The sequence below is a fragment of the Urocampus carinirostris genome, chromosome 12 (assembly GCF_059441175.1).
Source record: "Urocampus carinirostris isolate Australia breed hairy pipefish chromosome 12, RoL_Ucar_1.0, whole genome shotgun sequence".
Classification (NCBI taxonomy): domain Eukaryota; kingdom Metazoa; phylum Chordata; class Actinopteri; order Syngnathiformes; family Syngnathidae; genus Urocampus; species Urocampus carinirostris.
In genome coordinates this window covers 17,055,213-17,074,636 of record NC_142360.1, presented here as the reverse complement: position 1 = coordinate 17,074,636, position 19,424 = coordinate 17,055,213, and the positions used below count along the sequence as shown (strand labels likewise).

The following is a 19,424-nucleotide window of genomic DNA, read 5'->3' as shown; positions in this document are numbered from 1 at the left end:
GCAAAAAGGCAAATTTGTTAATTATGGGTACCATCCGGTATACACCGACTATCACGAAACAGCAAATCAATCAAGTCAAACGAGTTCGCCGTGGTAGCCTCTATCTGTATCATTTTTTTCATTGCAAACGAGGCGAGCGTTTGATGCTACTGTGCGCATGCGTGTGCCGCTGTAGTGCCTAATATCGACTCCCCTGCAAAATCCTCCCCCCCTCGCATCATCGCGCATTCTGCTGCGCTTCCGACAATCGCAATCGTATTCTATATAATAAGCTTATTAAATCAATAAAGCTATTGTCGGAAGCGCAGCAGAATGCGCGTTCACACGAGGGGGGGAGGATTTTGCAGGGGAGTCGAAATTAGGCACTATGACAAAAGACTCCTTTTGGCGTAGTTTCACAGTCACAAGGCTGCAAAGGTTTGTATTTTCTGTCGCCGTTAAATAGTCTGTTTGAAATTTAAAATACAAGCATCAATGGTTGATATTGTGGTTTGGTTTACAAAATAGAAATGCCAACTCATTTTTTCCTCCCCAAAATATCTTTAATTACAAATTTAAATTTAAAGTGTTATTTAATGGATATTTTAGTTATGCTGATAACAATTGTTCCTGATTTTTTAAATGTATTCTTTATTTTATTATTAAGAATATGTACAGAATGATATTACGAAACACATGTACGATATAACATGTTAAACTACATAAATAAACACGTTTGAAAAAAAATATGGTGTAAGATTATTTTGTAAGGGAAAATACGACAGTTTGTAAGGGCACGGAGCCGTGGAGGTTGACAGGTATGCCTATGTGTTGAAATAAAATCCCAGCCAAGATGTTTCAATATCATGGAAGTATATTTTTTGTTGAACAAGTTGACATACTTCAAAATGCAAATGTGTACATGGTAAGACTTCATCCTAAAGGTAAAGAAGTGGCTTCTTACACACTAGTTTCCATCCCCCGTAGACTTATATGCAACTGAGGCATCGATAAAAAGTGAAAGAATTTCCATCACGGGAGAATGTTTGTCGTTGTTTTGCATTCTGGACCCTCGCCAAAGCAGAGGGATTAACCGGTCAGAAGCCTTTCAGTGTAAAATTCCACTGGCGTGCATGTGCAGCGTTGGAGCTCCTGCATGTGCACGTGGAAGTGTGTAGTGTCATATTCCGGTCTTCCACTGCTGGAAGCGTAGTGTGTAAAATTCCACTCTGGATTTACAACGTCTCGCCTCGCCTTCATCTGACCCCTGCTCTACTCGAAGGCCGCCGGAAGACAAACGGACGTTTTATCTGAAACGGTAGTCTGAAACAACGCAGATCATAAACACACCTTTAGTCGGCATGCGGGGGGAAGCGGTGAGGGCGTTTCTATAGTAACAGGTGTGGTTGCTACACGCTGGTCCTTTAATATGAGGCGCTCCCCGCTCCTCTCTCTCCACGGGTGAGTAAACAGTATTAAATGTTTGAGGGGCAGCGCTCGCGTGTTTAGGAGTTAACATCAAACAAACGGTAACAGGCTTCGTTTGCAGGATTTCAGTCAGGATGACATGTTTGGACAAGTCAGCCTTGTATACTGTTAGGAACTTCGGCCAAGAAACACGTAGAGTACCGTAATTTCCGTACTATAAGCCGCAACTTTTGTTCACACAATTTCAACTCGACGGTTTTATGCAGCTAATGTACCGTATTTGTTAGTGTATAACGCATACCCCTAATTTTTGCTTAAGATTGTAAACGGACTGCATTTCCATAGCACTTTAACCAGTCACTGAGGCCTTCCAAAGCACTTTACAATTTACTTCACACTTACATCGAGAGCGGAGTTAGCCATGCCTGCTTATCCGGGACATTAAGGCTTTAGTGTCTTTTTCTCAGGTCAACCTTGGTGGTGAGATGCAACAAGAATGGAACCCGGGCCACGGCAGTGAGGGCGTCAAATCCTAACCACTTGATCACCCGCGATATAAATGACGTATGAAAAGGCATTGATTCATCTAATCCTCACATTATTTTTATTCACGGTATAAGAGAGGAATGGTCATTTTGTTGTGTGTTACACATGTTACAATGACAATCAATTATATTGTATTCTTCTTTTCTATTCTAAGTGACAAAATGTGCGGCTATGATTAAAATCCGATATTGACAATGTAAACTATGAACACAATACCAACATAACATCTACAATGTAGTAATTCAAAGTCCTTCAAAGTCCGATTCATCATCAGATACACCAAAGCATTGTTCCCCTTGTCGTACTTTGAGGTTTATCCATTCTCTAACATATGCCACAGATACCGTGAGTAAAAATAGTCTGATAATGAGATAAAATCTAACCTAGTCTTCTCATTTCTAATCTAAAGTTGTCTATAAATCCTGTTTGTATGTGGATTATAGGCTCCGAATCGGCTAAAATGATTTTTGTGAAAATCGACACAGTTGTACTTTAGACTTCTAGGAGTGTTTTTACCAATGTTTACCCCCACACAAATACCAACAAAATCGAAAATCATCTGTTTTTGTGTAAAAGTTGCTCTAGAGCTTCATCCGGCTATGCGACTCTTTGGCTCTGCCTAGTGGCTCCCTGGCGGGTTTTTTTTTTCGACAAACCACAGCCCCAACAACTTTACTCAAGTAGAAAACCCGCCAATGCTGGGCCTTATGCTTGTATCATCTATATCACTGGTGGTCCAGGAGTTAGGATTTGGCGCTCTCACAACCACAATTAGGGTTTGATTCCTGTCGCATCTAATGTTTTGCGATTGTTGTCAGCGATATTTTTCAACTGATCAATTATTGCACAAATATCTTGTAGAACCTTGTGTGTAACACGCACCCAAACTTTGATTTTTTTTTTTCTTGGTAAAAATAATTGAGCGCTACACACGAATAAATACAGTATGCATTTTTTTAAAACTCTGTTACTTGAGTTACTGCTGTTTTTTTGCTGTGCTGCTGTACTTGTGCTGCTGTGTCGGAATATTTTTTTGCCAGTATGTGTTTTTATCAACTAGCCTTGTTTGCGCTGTGTTACTTGTGTAAAAGCTGTGTTTTTCCCTGTGTGCTTATGTTGCTGTGTCTTATTGCCCCCTTTCCCAGCGTGTGTTTGTTATTAAAACCTTGAAAACTAGTTATTTTCTTTCTAGATATCTCATGTTTCAACATGGGCACATGCAGCTTGTGGTCAGGTGCGGCTTATGTATGTACGAAATGTTTTTTGCTTTAAAAGTGTATTGTATTGTCTCATCTCATCAGCTGCAACGCTTATCCTCAGTAGGGTTGCGGGGGTGCTGGAGCCCATCCCAGCAATCATCGGGGCGGCAGTAGCTCAGGTGGTAGAGCGCTCGTCTTGGGATCAAGGGATCCCAGTTCGAATCCCGGCTCGTCTGTGTTACATGTCGAAGTGTCCTTGGGTAAGACACTGAACCCCTAATACCCCCAATAAGCAGGTTAGCGCCTTACATGGCTGCAAGGCCGCTATTGGGAAATGTGGAGCACATTGTAAAGCGCTTTGGGAAGTCATTGACTTGAAAAGCGCTATATAAATGCAGATCATTTCATTTCATTTTTTATCGGGCAGTGGGCAGGGGACACCCTGAACTGGTTGCCAGCCAATCGCAGGGCACACAGGGACAGACAACTCGCTCGCTCATTCACACCTAGGGACAATTTTGGACCGGCCAATCCACCTGAAATGCATGTCTTTGGGATGTGGGAGGAAACCGGAGTGCCCGGAGGAAACCCACGCAAGCACGGGGAGAACATACAAACTCCGCACAGTTATTCCGGTAGCCGGATTTGAACCCACACAGGAGGTTCCCGAGACATTAGAACTGTGCCGCACACGCGCTAACCACTGTGCCGCCGTGCTGCCCGTATTGAATTGTATTTCTATTTATTTTGCAACTTGCTTGATTATTTAAAAAATGTGTGACTCCTCATGAAAACCTAAATTTGTCCGGGAAACCCCAAACTTTTGTATATGCTGCTTTTTTTTTTTAAGTGGAGGAAGGAAATTGTATGTGTCACTGGTATTCGTATATATAGTATCAGTATCAATGACGACATAAGAGTCGCACATCGATATTGATCTGAAAAAAGTGATATCATACATACCTAAGAAGAATATAACATAAAATAAGTTGTTTCCAAAAATAAATGTTTGTAGTGGAAAAAAGCATCAGTATTTGACTACTGAAAGTTGTTTCTTAGCACACAAGACTAACCCGAAGGTTGCAATCCAGTCTCAGCCAGGTCACGTGGGAACCAAACAGCAGCCGGTTCTGATCTACGAACGAGTGTCCTAAAATGTGCAAATGAAGCTGTGTGATGAATGTCAACGTCTTTATGACCAGTTTATGTCTCATATCACACAAAGGCATCCTCATCGTCACCCAAAATGGCTCACAAAGTCTACCCGAAGCTTTTTGCAGGGGTCAGCTAGTGGTCATTGTTGTTGCCGAGGTGATTCCAGGGGTTGGCCTGAAGGTTTCTTTTCAGGAGCCTCTTCTTGGGGATTTCACTGAGAGAGAAAGGCAACGCCAGGTTGGAAGGACTTTCCTTCCTTGACAAGATGCGGTCTTTGATGGCGTCTTTGATCACCTACAGGAAAGAAGTGGAGGGGTTAGATAGTGATGGGAAAATGAAGCCCCTTTAAGGCTCTGCAGGGAAATGCTTCACACACATTCAGGTGAATCATTTCCTCAATTACAGCATCAGGAGGACAGAATAATGCTGATGTGTGTAATAAGATAATGGGGTGTAAATCATTTTTTGAATACCATATATATATATATATATATATATATATATATATATATATATATACACAGTATATCCACGGTGTTATTTTACCCCCTTTTATTTAGAATTTCAGTCAAAGCTAGCATTCTCTGAATCGGTCACGTTGTACACCTACTTCAAACGTTACTGCTTACGTCATTAACGCCCACCTCAACTCGCGGTTCATGAACCATGGATTTAAAATACTCGGGGCACGCTTCAGGGTTTTAAACCGGGGAGCACATCACTAAGGTTAGCTGCAACGTTGTTTACAGTCAAACCTAGCGAATCATTTTCTGAATCAGTCACGTTGTACACCTTCTCTGTGGGGCTTCAAATGTTCCTAATTATGTCATCAACACACACATTGACTCGCGGTTTATGAACCACATCCCTAAAATACTCGGCACATGCTTCAGGGATTTAAACCGAGGAGCACATTAAGGGTTAGCTGCAATGATGTTTACAGTCAAACCTAGCGAATCATTTTCTGAATCAGTCACGTTGTACACCTGCTCTGTGGGGCTTCAAACGTTACTGCTTACGTCATCATCGCACACCACGACTTACGGTTCAAAAACCACTGATCTAAAATACTTAGCACACGCTTCAGGGACTCGAACCAAGGAGCACATCACTAGGGTTATCTGGAACGATGTTTACAGTCAAAACTAGCGAATCATTTTCTGAATCAGTCACAATGTACACCTGCTCCGTGGGGCTTCAAACATTACTGCTTACGTCATCAACACACACTTCGAGTCGCGTTCATAGACCACTGATTTAAAATACTCGGCATACTCTTTAGGGATTTAAACCGAGGAGGACATAAATAGGGTTAGCTGCAACAATGTTTACAGTTAAACATAGCGAGTCATTTTATGAATCAGGCACGTTGTACACCTGCTCCGTGGGGCTTCAACCATTACTGCTTACGTCATCAACGCACACTTCGAGTCGCGTTCGTGAACCACTGATTTAAAATGCTCAGCACACGCTTCAGGGATTTAAACCAAGGAGCACATTACGAGGGTTAGCTGCAATGATGTGTGTCGACTGACTCAAGTAAGAGCCACTGCTAATTAAAACATGATAGAGTTACTTGATTACATTGTTGCAAAAATGTATCCAGTTGTCAGAATTTGAGGTTGTGTTTTAAGTGGCAAATAAAGGAAATGGGACCAAGATAATCTCCAGCTTTTTCCTGTCAGCCCCCCCCCCTCTTTTTTTTTCTCAATTGTTTCTCAAAGTTGTTGATTTTTAATATGAACAGAAATGAAAACAAAATGTCTATACATCAATCAATTAAAAAGAAAGAAACTTTGTTTTTCTACACTAAGACGTTCCAATCAAGTGTCATTGCACATTTCCCATTTTCACAATCCAAAATGACTACCCAGTTCTATGCCACTTTAATAGGTCGAATCACTTTGTAAATTGTGTGATGGACACATGGTCCAGTCAATTGGCTTGCTGGTCAGACTAAAAAACAAACAAACCAAAGAAAAACATTAAAAAACATACCTTACAACCCTGAGTGACTAAAATGCACAAGCTAAATTAAATATTTGCCGAGATAAGATTTTTATCAAGGGCGTCCTTTTTTTAAATAGAAAATGTTTTAATAAAATAGGCCCAATAATATTGGCAAGGCCTTTTTACACAGATGTCCACAAACGCTAGCTAAATACTAAAAAATTCAAGGTAACGTAGTAACTTAGTAAAGGCTAAATTACTTTTTATTAAAAAAATACATATATAAACAGAACTATGAGAAAAAAAGTGGACTTACAGAGTCACTTATGCACAACAAAAGAGTAAAGAAGAGAATCTGAGACTGCAGAGGTTCTCGTGTCGCATGTCTAAGCGGACAGCAGTGACAAAATCAATTTGTTTCTTAAAGGCACAGCATGTTCAAGAGCAAGGGAATCTGCACAGTATGTCAAATGTAAATTGTATTAGCTTCTGAATCCAATCATATTGAAACCCCCAAACGACAAATTAGGAAACCGCATACATTTGCACCTGTATATTAACGCCTCGATAGCGCAGTAGGCAGCGCGTCAGTCTCATAATCTGAAGGTCGTGAGTTCGATCCTCACTCGGGGCAAGTGTTTTAATTGTGTCATTGTAATCTAGTGCAGTCCTTTGAGACATTTTTGTGATTAAGGGCTGTATAAATAAATTTGACTTGACTTGACATATTAGGGTCGGTGAGCTCCCATGGGACATGTTTAAAACAGGAACTGTTCTGTTTAAGCTATAACATCTGGTCGATGTAGTATTAATACATAACATTTAAGGAGGGCTTCTCTTCCTCCTCTGAGGAACCTTACCACAGCTGTGTAAAGCTAGAGAACACTATTGGGTTGCTAGCCAGACAGATGGCGTCTACATATACATGTACATGTTCATATACATATAAACCATGAACCCTACATACATATATCAGTTTCCATTGCTATGCAGATGAAACTCAACTACATCTTCCGATGGAGGAATCTGCCACACTAAACTGGAAATTTGGAGGCTTGCCTTACTGAGATAGAAGAATGGATCTTACTCAGCTTCTTACGCCTTAACTCTGAAAAGACCGAAATGTTAGTTATTGGTCCATCTAAATGCAAAGAGTTGTTCTCAAAAACTGCTCTGAACATTGAAAAATGTAATATCACCCAGAGTGACCCAGTCAGAAATTTGGGTGTCACATTTGACCCCAATCTGTTCTTTCAAACACAAGTGAAGAATATTACTAGAACAGCTTTTTTCCATCCTCGCAACATTGCTTAAATTCGCCCTATGCTGTCGGACTACTCTATGGTCTCCCGAAGTCCAAAATCAAGAGCCAGCAAATGGTACGAAATGCTGCAGCGAGGCTTTTAACTAAGACAAGAAAGTTTGACCACATTACCCTGATTTTAGCTAACCTGCAATGGCTCCCTGTTAGCTTAAGATGTGATTTTAAGGTTCTGTTGGTAGTATACAAAATCATGCATGGACTTGCTCCCTCATATCTTTCAGATTTAATTTCCCCTATGTTCCGGTCCCAAGCCTTCGCTCTGAAAATGCTGGTGTACTAGTGATCCCAAGAGCCAATAAGAGAACCAAAGGTTTGAGAGTTTTCTCCATTCGTTTTGCATCCTCAGTGGAAGTGTTTAAATCTAGCCTTAAAATACACTTCTATTCTATAGCTTATAAATGACCTATATTTCACGTTGAAAATATCTGTGTATTATTTGTTATTGCGGCCTGGTCATCCTGGAAGGGGGATGACCTCATGTGCCGTCCCTTCTCAAGGTTTCTTCATTTTCCTGTTGAGGTTTTTGAGTTTTTCCTTGCCCTCATGTAGGCTTTAGATCAGATGATTGTGCAATAATAGTCTGTGGTTTGCAATAATTGTGCAGCCCTTTGAGACTCCTTGTGATTAAGGGCTATACAAATTAACAGGACTTGACATACATAAGCACTATGAGAGTTTGGGGTAAAAAAATAAAAAAAAAGACAATATTTGTATTTCTCTGCTGTGAAAATAAAGCTGGTCCATTACATTACTGACTCTGACCACAAGTTAGCAGAGACAGCAAACTTGAAAATGACTGTAACAGGACTAAATCTACTCGAGCAGGGGTCAGCAACCCAAAATGTTGAAAGAGCCATACAGGACAAAAACAACAAAAAACAAATTTGTCCAGAGGAGCAAAGAATTAAGAGGTTTATACAAGCCTTTTAATGAAGGCAATATCTATATCAATACATTAAAATCTATATTAGACTACTATCAAAACAACTAAGTTTAATGCAGTGCATCCTGTGGAGAATGATGCACGACGTGACTACTCTATTGTCGGAAACCTCCTCAAGTTTAACGTCACTACAATATTCATGAATTACAGTATGTTTCGTTTCTTTAATTAAATTAAACTCATGCAATAATGAAATCCAATATTTGATGTCATTTTCATTTTGAAGAATAAAAATAAACGACAAAATGGAACATGCCTAACGTTACCCTTATCTGGGCAACAAGAAGAGTGCAATAAAATGTAACATGCATTTATAAAAATAAAATGCCAGTCTTTTGATAAGCTAAATGGGGAAAAAAAATCGCATTAATTCAGTTTAAGTTTGATTTATGTGAAATGAAATGAAATGATCTGCATTTATATAGCACTTTTCAAGTCAAGACTTCCCAAAGCGCTTTTACAGTGTGCTTCAAATTTCCCAATAGCGGACATGCAGCCATGTAAGGCGATAACCTGCTTATTGGGGGTATTAGGGGTTCAGTGTCTTACCCAAGGACACTTCGACATGTAACACGTAGGAGCCGGGATTCGAACTGCGATCTCTTGATCCCAGACAAGCGCTCTACCTCCTGAGCCACTTCATTTCATTTCATTTTTGTGAAAATGTAAAACAAGTCAGTGCATGGGTAAAACGCAACAGGATCCTCTTCTCTCTCTTTAGATACTAAAATTAGTCATCCTTGGGCTTGGGCAACAAATCATAAATAATATCCCCGAGTGTCATTCAAAAATGTATACTGACAAAATTCCAAATTCACTTGATAAAAACAGCAACTTTGTTACTAAAAAGTACTTAAGACAGCATTGTGCTATTACCCGTTTAATGTGACTTCTGTGTCGGAATTAGGAGTGCAGTGTTAAATTGCGACCTTGTTGCTTTACAGAGGGCAGAGCTTGCACTCCCACTCGGTAAGGAGCTGATTTCCCTCTCGTCTCATATTTGCGTATTAGCACCTGGAGTGGAAGTGTAATATTTATTCTAAACGTTATTACAGCATTGGAGAATGTGAGTTCATGTCATGTTTGTCTTACAGAAACCATATTAAAAGGATAATATATTTCCCTCCTCCTTTTTTTTAACTCCCACTTTGCAGCGCTAAAGAACCACATGCGGCTCCTGAGCCATGGGTTGCCGACCCTGGTACTAGAGTATTCAGAAGTGGGAGCTGTTGTTGCAAAAGATAAAGTACAGACGCTCCCCTGCTTACGACCATTCGACTTATGATAAACGATAGATCCGAACATTTTTTTCAGGATGTCGAAAAATATCTGGACATTGCTGTAAGTTAGATTTTGTATTGTGTGCACCGTTTTTCAGAGTACAGGACATTACTGTAATGTTTCTTACACCCAGCATCAACCCCGAAGAAGAAATCCGCTTCCTCTTCCTAGTTTGTGTGTAAACATACTACTGTATACTGTATCTCCAGCACGCTAAGACATTTTTACTGTTTAATATGTTGTGCATCCGTTCAATATGGTTGGAGTAAGGTGTGAAGAAAAGGCGACCCATTTCTTTTGAAATGAAAGTGAAATAAGAAAGCTTCATGCGGTTGAGAAAATGGTTGGATCGCTTTTTTTCGGCCACTTTTTACCACTAAGGAGGAAGTCGCCTGACTCTTGAACCGCATCTTCCAAAAATAAGTTGAACTCAACTTTATTTATTTTTATAGAGCATATTATTTTATGAACTGTTTATTTTTTAGTACAAAACAATACAGGTTACTTATACAACCCTTAAACATACTTATATAAACCTTAAACATACAAAATATAGCACTGCAGCAATTTACGAACAAATTCAACTTACCAACGATCGTCCAGAACATTTGTAAGTACCGTATTTTCCGCACTATAGGGCGCACCGGGTTATAGGGTGCACCCCCAAAAAATAGTTTTTGGTCCTATATCTTCCATAGATAAGGCGCACCGGATTATAAGGCGCTACAATGGGAACGTCGACAAAACAGTCAGATAATTCAGTCAAACTGATTACCCCCTTAACATTCCCAAAGCTTGCAAAGAAGCAAATACGTGTCGTAGACACGTGCGGATGCGGTGTCTGTACGATGTCACTTAAATGCGTCATTTCAAATATCATTCGGAAGGTTGAAGTCTTGGGATTCAAGAAATGCCAAACATTTCTATGTTTCTATTTTCTTTTTCGCTCGCAACTTTACTGTGCATATGACAATAAACACTTGGAATTGAGTTTAATTCACTCAACTCATCACAGCAACATCAAGATCGTTCTAAAACAAGATACCGGGAAAATATAAAGCCGCATAACTCACCTAAGTTCTCACGTTCAATAATGATACGCAATCATGGTCTTCTTACAGCCGTGAGTGAAGTCAATCCAGGAGAGTAGAATATTTACAAATACAGACTAATGAAACATGTTTCTTTATGGCGTACTTTAGCAAGCTTGCTACGCCATTGCTAAACTCGGCCGATTGCAGGGTTTGTTTTGGCCATCTAGCCAATCCGAGGCTCCGAATAACTTCAGCCAATAGCGATCGATTTAACGGATGATTGACACATCTTTTTCGGCCAATTGCAGGGTTTGTTTTGGCCCTCTAGCCAATCCGAGGCTCCGAATAACTTCAGCCAATAGCGATCGATTTAACGGATGATTGACACATTGGTTAGCCAATGAAACGCCGGTATATAAATCCCAGCATGCACCGCGGACTTGCTACGCCATTGCTAAACTCGGCCGATTGCAGGGTTTGTTTTGGCCATCTAGCCAATCCGAGGCTCCGAATGACTTCAGCCAATAGTGATCGATTCAAATGATGATTGACACATTGGTTAGCCAATGAAACGCCGGTATATAAATCCCAGCATACACCGCGGACTACTCCACGTTCGGGGTAAAATCGAGTCGGCGGCTGTTGAGTAAGTTGCGAGACCTTGCGAATTTAATATTGAGCCATATATAAGGCGCACTGTGTTATAAGGCGCATGGTCAACTTTTGAAAAAAATTAAGACTTTTAGGTGCGCCTTATAGTGCGGAAAATACGGTAGTCTGCAACAACAAAACAGCATACACCTAAAAAGTCTCGAAGACTTGTACATATTGGGTCGAGTCAGAATTAACTTGCAATCAGACCCACATGGACATTTGTGAGACTAATTGCCAAACAATCGTTCAGGTGACAGAACATTTTCCATAGCCCCCTATTATTGACTCCTGATGAGGAGAAGTCCTTCTTAATCGTGTTGACTCAATCTGATCTCGAATGCTGGGATTTGGCTTGCATTCTGACATCATGAAACCCCTTAGATATTGATGAAGGTAAGTCCTTGCTTGCTAAAAGTACAGTTTTTACCCAAAAAGATTATTTTTCCTAATTTTAACTTTGGATTTTCTAAAGCAGATTTCTGAAAAACAGAACCATTAGAAACACTTTTTTTTTTTTGAGAAAAATGCATATTTCATTTTTTATGTTGTCGTCTCTGTGTTTATATAAGATCAGGGCTTGGGCCCCCCTTGAGACTTTATGGGAATAAGGGTTATACAAATAAACATGGTTAGACTTCACAATATGTTGAAGTAATTGACAGATGGGCTGGGCCAAGAGGGAAAAAATAACTAAATGAAAGATTTACCAATACGATCTGATACGTCATCAACACATTATAAAAAAACGATAGGATATAGGGAACAAAAGTGGTTATTAATAGTACTTTATTCATACGTTGTCATCATATTTTTTCCCCATTTTTGTTCCGGAATAATAAGTGTAAAGGGCCGAATGTGGCCCACAGACCGTAGTTTACCTACCCCTGCTTTAGACCTTGAAAGATCAGTCAAGGTCTTCAAAATCGTTTGGAACTATTAAATCGTCTTCTGAGTAAATCAGTTGCATTCAAAGAGTTAATTTAGATCTAAATATAAAATGTAGTGTTCATAGACTGGTAGGAGCCCATACAGTAACCTAATATTGTTAAAAAATGAGTCAGAATAACTGTCTGTATCAAACACTTTCACAAAGTGAAAAAAAGGAAACCAAAAGCATTCCTGCCTAATAATTTAATGTAAAAGGCAGTTGATAAAGTCACCATAGACGATGGTGAAATAACCGACATTACACTCAAAGACGGAATATGTCTATGAAATCTAAAGTTCTTATAGTTTTCCTTACACGCGAATCCATTTTTGAGAGCCACATCATATATTTTCAGACAAAATTCAACAAAACTGCCAAGCCTGCTCTCCAGACAGAAGCTAATTCTAAAACGCATTTTATTTCACTGTGCGAATTTATGCACGAATCTATGAAATGACAATAATGCCAGAGCCTTTGTCCCATATCATTATAAAAACACCACAAAAAATGTGTCTAACTGCAGTAACTTAAGAGTGTAAGGCGCATTTTGACCACCATTTCTGACCTAAATAATGGCTTCAAAACAAGGTGGGAGTAAAGTTTGGTAAAAATGTCACAAAATACTATAAACAAGAAAGATATCGACATATTTAGAAAGAAGTGAGTGTGATGCATAACTCTGCCCATCTTTACCACTCACCCAATCAAATTGCTCTGAATGCTTTGCTAGTGTCTTTTGGTATGTGTGTCAACAGTTTGTTCTGTGGGTTTTCATCAAAATGTCTCAACAGTAAACACATAACGTTTAATGAGCTTCCATGAAAAGGATTCCTTAGCAATGTACAGTAAAAACGGAGTATGTTGGTGTGACGCGTGATTGTAAACTGTAGTTGAAACAGTGCCCTATATATACTGGACCGAACCCTTTGCAATAGTAAGGTTTTTATGGTTTTGCACAGTTCCATTGGAAGGTTCGGGAAAATATCAAAGGTCCATTTTATCTCTGATACAGATGTACTCATGAAAAGAGCCACATTTGGCTCGTGAGCCATAGGTTCCCAAACCCTAAACAGAACCGTTAAAACCTTTGTGATGCTCCTCCGCGAGTTGCATAATTCCACTTTATACTATTTCACCTCAGTAGATTAGTACAGGGGTATTAAGTGCCTTCCCATTTGTTAAAATTTAATTTGCTGGTCATAGATGGCCTTATCTTGACCACACATCCGTCTGGCAGCAAAAGTCCAGTCAACTTCCAAGTCGCCATCTAAAATTTTTGTTGACAAAAGGAAGTTTTATCACTGCATAAGAGAATGTTATCAAAATGTGTGCTTCTCACAGGGGCATCAACGTCAAGCTCACATCCGACTGTCAGGGGATTGCGGGAATATAAAACAATGAAAGTCAAATGTTTTTTTTTTCAATGTAGAGGCGTAGGGGGATTTGGAAACACTGGCCGTTGCATCACATTTGACTCGTCACTTGGCACGGAAATGACTCAATTAGTCTCAGTGAAAGTCAGGCTGCCCAATCAGAGTGATACACTTGCGCTTAATAAACGTGCAGTCACCGGAGAAAGTTTTAAAGTTGCACCATTGGTGACCGTGCAGATTTGACAAACATTTCACAATGACCGCGTTTGATTGAGGATCCAGTCAGAAAAAGGTGATACATGAATACTTGATATGTACGCCATTTAAAGAAATAATTTCCTCAGTAAATGCTTATGAATACATTAAAAAATGACACCAAAGCAGTTTATTTTTCCCAAAGCTTCTTATTTTTCTTTCACCACTAAAGGATGCTTAAAGTAACCCCTCGCTACTTCACGCTTCAGTTATTGCTGGTTCACTGTTTTGCGGATAGTGAATTGCATTGTATTTATTGTCATTGATATCAACATTTTGTGCGTTGTGTTCTGAGCAGACAGCACACAGAAAATAGTATCACAAGGGGCAGGTTGTATGTGTGTGTGTTGGGTGGGCGTGTTTGTCTGTGTGCGGGACTGTGATGTGCTGGAGTATGCTGTCAGTCAAACAGCGGGCCGGGCGCACAAATGCACAGGGACGGCTATCTTTTAGTGAACAAAAATAAAATGTTTTCCCAAGCTTGAGCGCACACACAGACGTCATTAAAACGGCTTTGTATCTAATTTTGGGGGAATGTAATAGAACAGTAAGGCAAAGAGTTTTTGCACGCTTTATAGAAATAACCTTTGAGCCTACACATTAGTTGATTATGCACACCCTTACAAAGCGCATGAAATACAGACAATGGTTTTTGCATAATTTTGTTGGGGCCACTCCCAACGCACCCAAACGGCCGCCAATCCTGTTATATTAATCCTGGTATATTTGCATATTATCCAGCTCCCCTCGGCCCACGCCTTTCCAGCAACTATGAAATTACCGTAAAATTTGGAGTATAAGCTTTTTTCCGCAAGCTTTCAACCTTGCGGCTTATGCAATCCATTCACCCATTATCTGCACCGCTTATTCTCAGTAAGCTCACAGAGGTGGTGGTGCCCATCCCAGCCATCTTTCGGTTGCCAGCCATTCGCAGGGCACACAGAAATAGACAACTCACTCGCTCATTCAAACCTAGAGAAAATTTGGACTGGCCAATTCACCTGACATGCATGTTTTTGGGAATGTGGGAGGAAACCGAAGTTCCCGGAGGAAACCTACGCAAGCATGGGGAGAACATGCAAACTCTACACAGGAAGGTTCGATCCCATGACCTCAGAATTGTGCCGCACACACGCTAAACACTGCGCTGCCGTGTTGCCCCGGCTTATTCAATGATGCGGCCAATTCATGCATTTTTTCTAACAGCCTCTAGGGGCAGTATAGGTAAGTAGAATATACTTTGAGTCGCAAGTTTAATGTAACTTTGCACTTTTTGCATGAATAAAACTAGCATGAACAGACCCTCATCATGGAAAAGCTGTCATTTAAAAGGGAAGGACTAACTACCATATTTGGAATGAATAATTTATCGAATCTGTTCATTTGTAAACAGAAATAATGTTGCAAAACAAACGGATTACAAGAAGCAACATCCAAAGAAGCAGAAATGTTTATGTGTCAGCATTATTGTCGGTTTTGGAGTGAATATTTTACACGTTCGAATACTATGGATTGTCCATGATGTAACAAAGCCATTTTTGCAGACCTTTAAAGAAGTTAAAGACGGCCAGGGCACATAGAGGTGAGTTACGCCGGCTTTATAGTTTTCGGGTATCTTGTTTCAAATTGATCGTGATGTTTCTCTGATGAGTATATTTTGAAATGCTCATATCTCAAATCCCAAGAGTTTAAGCTTTCCAATGATACGTGTCACGACGAATTTAATGGACTGGTGACATCGTACAGACCGGTATTTGTTTACCTTAAGTCCGGTGGCCCACCGGCGGGCCTTCGGAACGTTAATGGGTTAAGGTACCGTGTACTATTGAAAGTCTTTCTGTGTACCGACTTTCTTTGTAAATATCTCATGTTTCAATGTGGGCACATGCGGCTTATAGTCAGGTGCGACTTATGTGTGAACAAATGTTTTTTCCCCCTTAAAAATGTACTAGGTGCAGCTTAAAATCGGTGCGCCCTATAGTCCGAATTTAGCGGGTAAAGTAAAATGAAACCCCCGGCTCACTCTCCTGCTCCCTCAATATCTATCGCTATCTATCTATCTAACATTCAAGGTGTGTCTCACGTCTGATGCCCAATACATCCTAGAAATTGACATCCCGCTAAACAAGCGTGCTACATCTAATGAATTCTGCTTGCCTTCCACAATCAATTATAGACCAGAATTGATATTTTCTTTGCTTTGCAACAAGTCTTGCGATAATGCGGCATGATAAAACCAATAACGGCCCACCTCTAATATAGGTACATATATACCAAGGCCAACTGACCTCCAAGTTGTTTAGGGTGTTAAACTCCATGAGGTCGTGCAGTCGAGTGTAAGCCTCGTTGGAGTACTGGAAGTTGAACGTTGAGAAGGGCGACTCGGGGTCGTCGAAAATGTCAAAGTCGGCAAACTCCTTCTCTTTCTCCGTTTCTCTCGGTACACCTGCCGTACATGCAAACACAAATAAAATCAATATTATATAATGAATCACAATAATACTTTACATTAGAACTGAAAGTGAGCTTGGTTTTGTTGTTGTTTGCAATTAAGCATAATCAGGTTAAGGCAGTGGTCCTCAAATAGTGGGGCGGGGGAGGGGGTCGGTGGGTCACGAGGCTCTGTCAAGGAGGGCACAGGTGCGTTTGACTTGAGGGAACTTTTATTTTAACTTTCCTAGAAGAAAGTGCAACTGCACCTCCACTACACAAGGGGGCAGTGGTGTTCTCAGTGGCAGAGTGTTCTGTTTACATTTGGCCTCCACACAGTGCATTAAGCACACAGTATAAGCATTGATTATGAAGCGTAGACAGGCCCTCAAGTGTTCCCACGAAAAAAAAATATTAATCCAGATGCGGAGACAGGCAAATAAAGACGAGGTAAAGAGACAAACAAATGTCTCTTCCCATAGCACTTTACTGTGACCTTTGAAGGATAGGATCTGAGACCGGTGTGCTTGCTATTCAAAAAATGTTTGCAGCGAAGATAAATAAATTAAGCCGTCACTTAAAGACATTACAACCCAATCACGCTGATAAGACCCTTGAGTTTTTCTTCAGCGAAAATGTGCCAAAAGGCATAGATTTGGCATGGACAGAGGTGATGCGTTACCATCAAAATCGAGCAATCTTTGTTTTGTCCCAACCATCACTTAGAAAAAGATCTATCCATCTTAATTGAGAAGCATTGGCTTAAGGTAAAGATGCAGAGTTATTCTGTAAACTATACTGTATCTATGTTGTATGTGTACTTAATGAAATAACATATCACAATATGTATTTTAATACATTTTTAAGATGTGGATGAGTTGGAGAAGGAGTCACCAAATTGGTTTCCGTGGGCGTCCCAAGACAACAACTGAGTAGCTCCGCACCAGTTCTTAAAATAGCTTACCAATGACGGCTCATTGTCATTTCCCCGTGTGTTGTTTGCATGTTCTCCCCGTGCCTGCATGGGTTTCCTCTGGGCACTCTTGCTTCCTCCAACAATCCAAAATGTTTAATTGGATCAAATGTGCTAGTGAGTTGTCTGTCCCTGTGTGCCCCGCGACTGGCTGGCTACCAGTTTAGGGTGTCCTCTGCCCTCTGCCTGAAGATCGCTGTGATAGACTCCAGCACCCCGTGACCCTATATTGAGGATACGCGGCGCAGAAAATGGACGGCTAGATATTTCATATAGATAGTGTCATAAGTTTATTTGTTTTTAATATTGGAAACCTGCAAAAGAGCTTGCATATAGTGCCAGTTTGTTAATTTAACTCTTCTGAATTGTTTACATTATTCACACTATTGGCCCATAATGTAGCTGTTCTCTGATTTCCACACTCTTTAAGGTGTATCTGCTTTTTGCAACCTAGGGGATTTAATAAAAAGAAGAAGGCTGAGGGGAGGGCTTTTAGACAGGTTAAAAGTTCTTATCTAAAAGGTAGGATCCTCTCCAATGATGTCTTTTCCTCTTATTTTGAATGTCTACTGAACTATAAACTTATCATAGTGTGTTTTCTAAATGGTATAAGAAATCATTAACATGATTAGAGTCATAATTGCCAATTTGGAACACTTGCGGTGGCTTGATTGGCGCCAACAGCCCGGACAAGCTGATTGGTGGCCACACCCTTCTCAAACCCCCGGCTTCAGTTCAGACTTTGTCAGATCGTTGCGAACTGTTGTGTTCCACTCAGTGAGCTTTCCCGTCCGACTCTGTTCCCGTTAAAACCTTTCTCCTGCCTGATCTCCGTTTTTGACCCGTTTCTGGACCTGACTACGCCTGTTCTGCCTGCCCCTGTTACCTGACCCGTTTTGCTTCGGTACCTGCCTCCCTCCTGCCTACGACCCCGATTACGAACTTGACATCGCCTCTGATCTCCAGCCCCGGCCAAACGACTTACTATTCCCGCCTGTCTTCGTCCGACACTGAAGTGTTACTCCCGCCTCACTCGCTCCCGTTTTCCGTCAGTCCTCGGATCAAGCAAGCAAGCCTTACTCTCACTCTCTTTTCAATAGAAATTGAGAAACATATGCAATTGAGTCCTGTGTCCATTCTGGTCTGCGACAATTAGCCTCTTTACATACATTATCAATTCTTAATAACTTTGGATACATCTTATTGATTTCGCTTGTCAATAACAGTAATCCCTCACTTTAACACAGTTCACCTTTCACGGTCTCTCTTCTTCAGTGTTTTTCATCACGCATTGAGTTATTCAGTTTGGGTCCCTAAGGGTCCCTATCGGTAAAAAAATAACTAAATGAATGTTCCAAATCCTTGGGCATGTAAAAAGGGTTAGTTTTTTATTTCAATGTATAGTAAAATTTTAATTTCATAATAAATGTAAAAAACCTTTCTACTTGCCTATCACAGGTTCTTTTTCGAATGTAACCGCCACAATAAATGAGGGGATGACAGTATATATGTAAACTATACTGCATTAATGAAGATTATTTTGTGGTTGAGTGATCCTATTCTAAACTCAGTACTAATACAGTAATCCCTCACTGTGTCGCGGTCTACTTCTTGCTGTTTCGATACTTTAGAGTTTTTGAGTTTAATTGAATTGTATTTATTGTCATTGATATCAACGAATTATGCATTGTATTCCGCAGCAGACAGCACACAACAAATGCTATCATCTGGGCAAGGTTGCAATTGTGCGTGTGTGTGTGTGTGCGTGCGTGCGTGTGTGTGTGTTGGGTGGGTGTGACTGTGTGCCCGACTCTGTGGGCAATTATGATAGTCTGGCTTATGCTTTCAGTCAGACAGTCTTTGCTCAGCAATTGCTGGTCTATTAGTGATCACAAGAGCCAAGAAGAAACCCGAACGTTTGAGAGAGTTATGCATTCGGGCCATGATGTAGTGGAATATTCTGCCGTTTGAG

General features: G+C 40.4%; 1 protein-coding gene and 1 non-coding gene across 3 annotated transcripts in view; one reads left to right on the top strand and one right to left on the bottom strand.

The window, feature by feature from the left end:
- Window positions 1–1,988: 1,988 nt before the first annotated feature.
- Window positions 1,989–19,424, bottom strand: part of pla2g4ab (phospholipase A2, group IVAb (cytosolic, calcium-dependent)) — a 52,511-nt gene continuing 35,075 nt past the window's right edge. For both annotated transcript variants that reach the window (XM_088350260.1, XM_088350261.1), the window contains exons 18-19: window positions 16,338–16,495; window positions 1,989–4,601 (exon numbers count right to left, since the gene is read on the bottom strand). In XM_088350260.1, coding sequence (XP_088206386.1) covers window positions 4,440–4,601; window positions 16,338–16,495 — 320 coding nt within the window. In that variant the 3' untranslated portion in view covers window positions 1,989–4,439. The remainder of the gene's footprint in view (window positions 4,602–16,337; window positions 16,496–19,424) is intronic.
- On the top strand, window positions 6,819–6,891 carry trnam-cau (transfer RNA methionine (anticodon CAU)). The gene has a single exon. It is a non-coding gene; the product is annotated as a tRNA-Met (tRNA).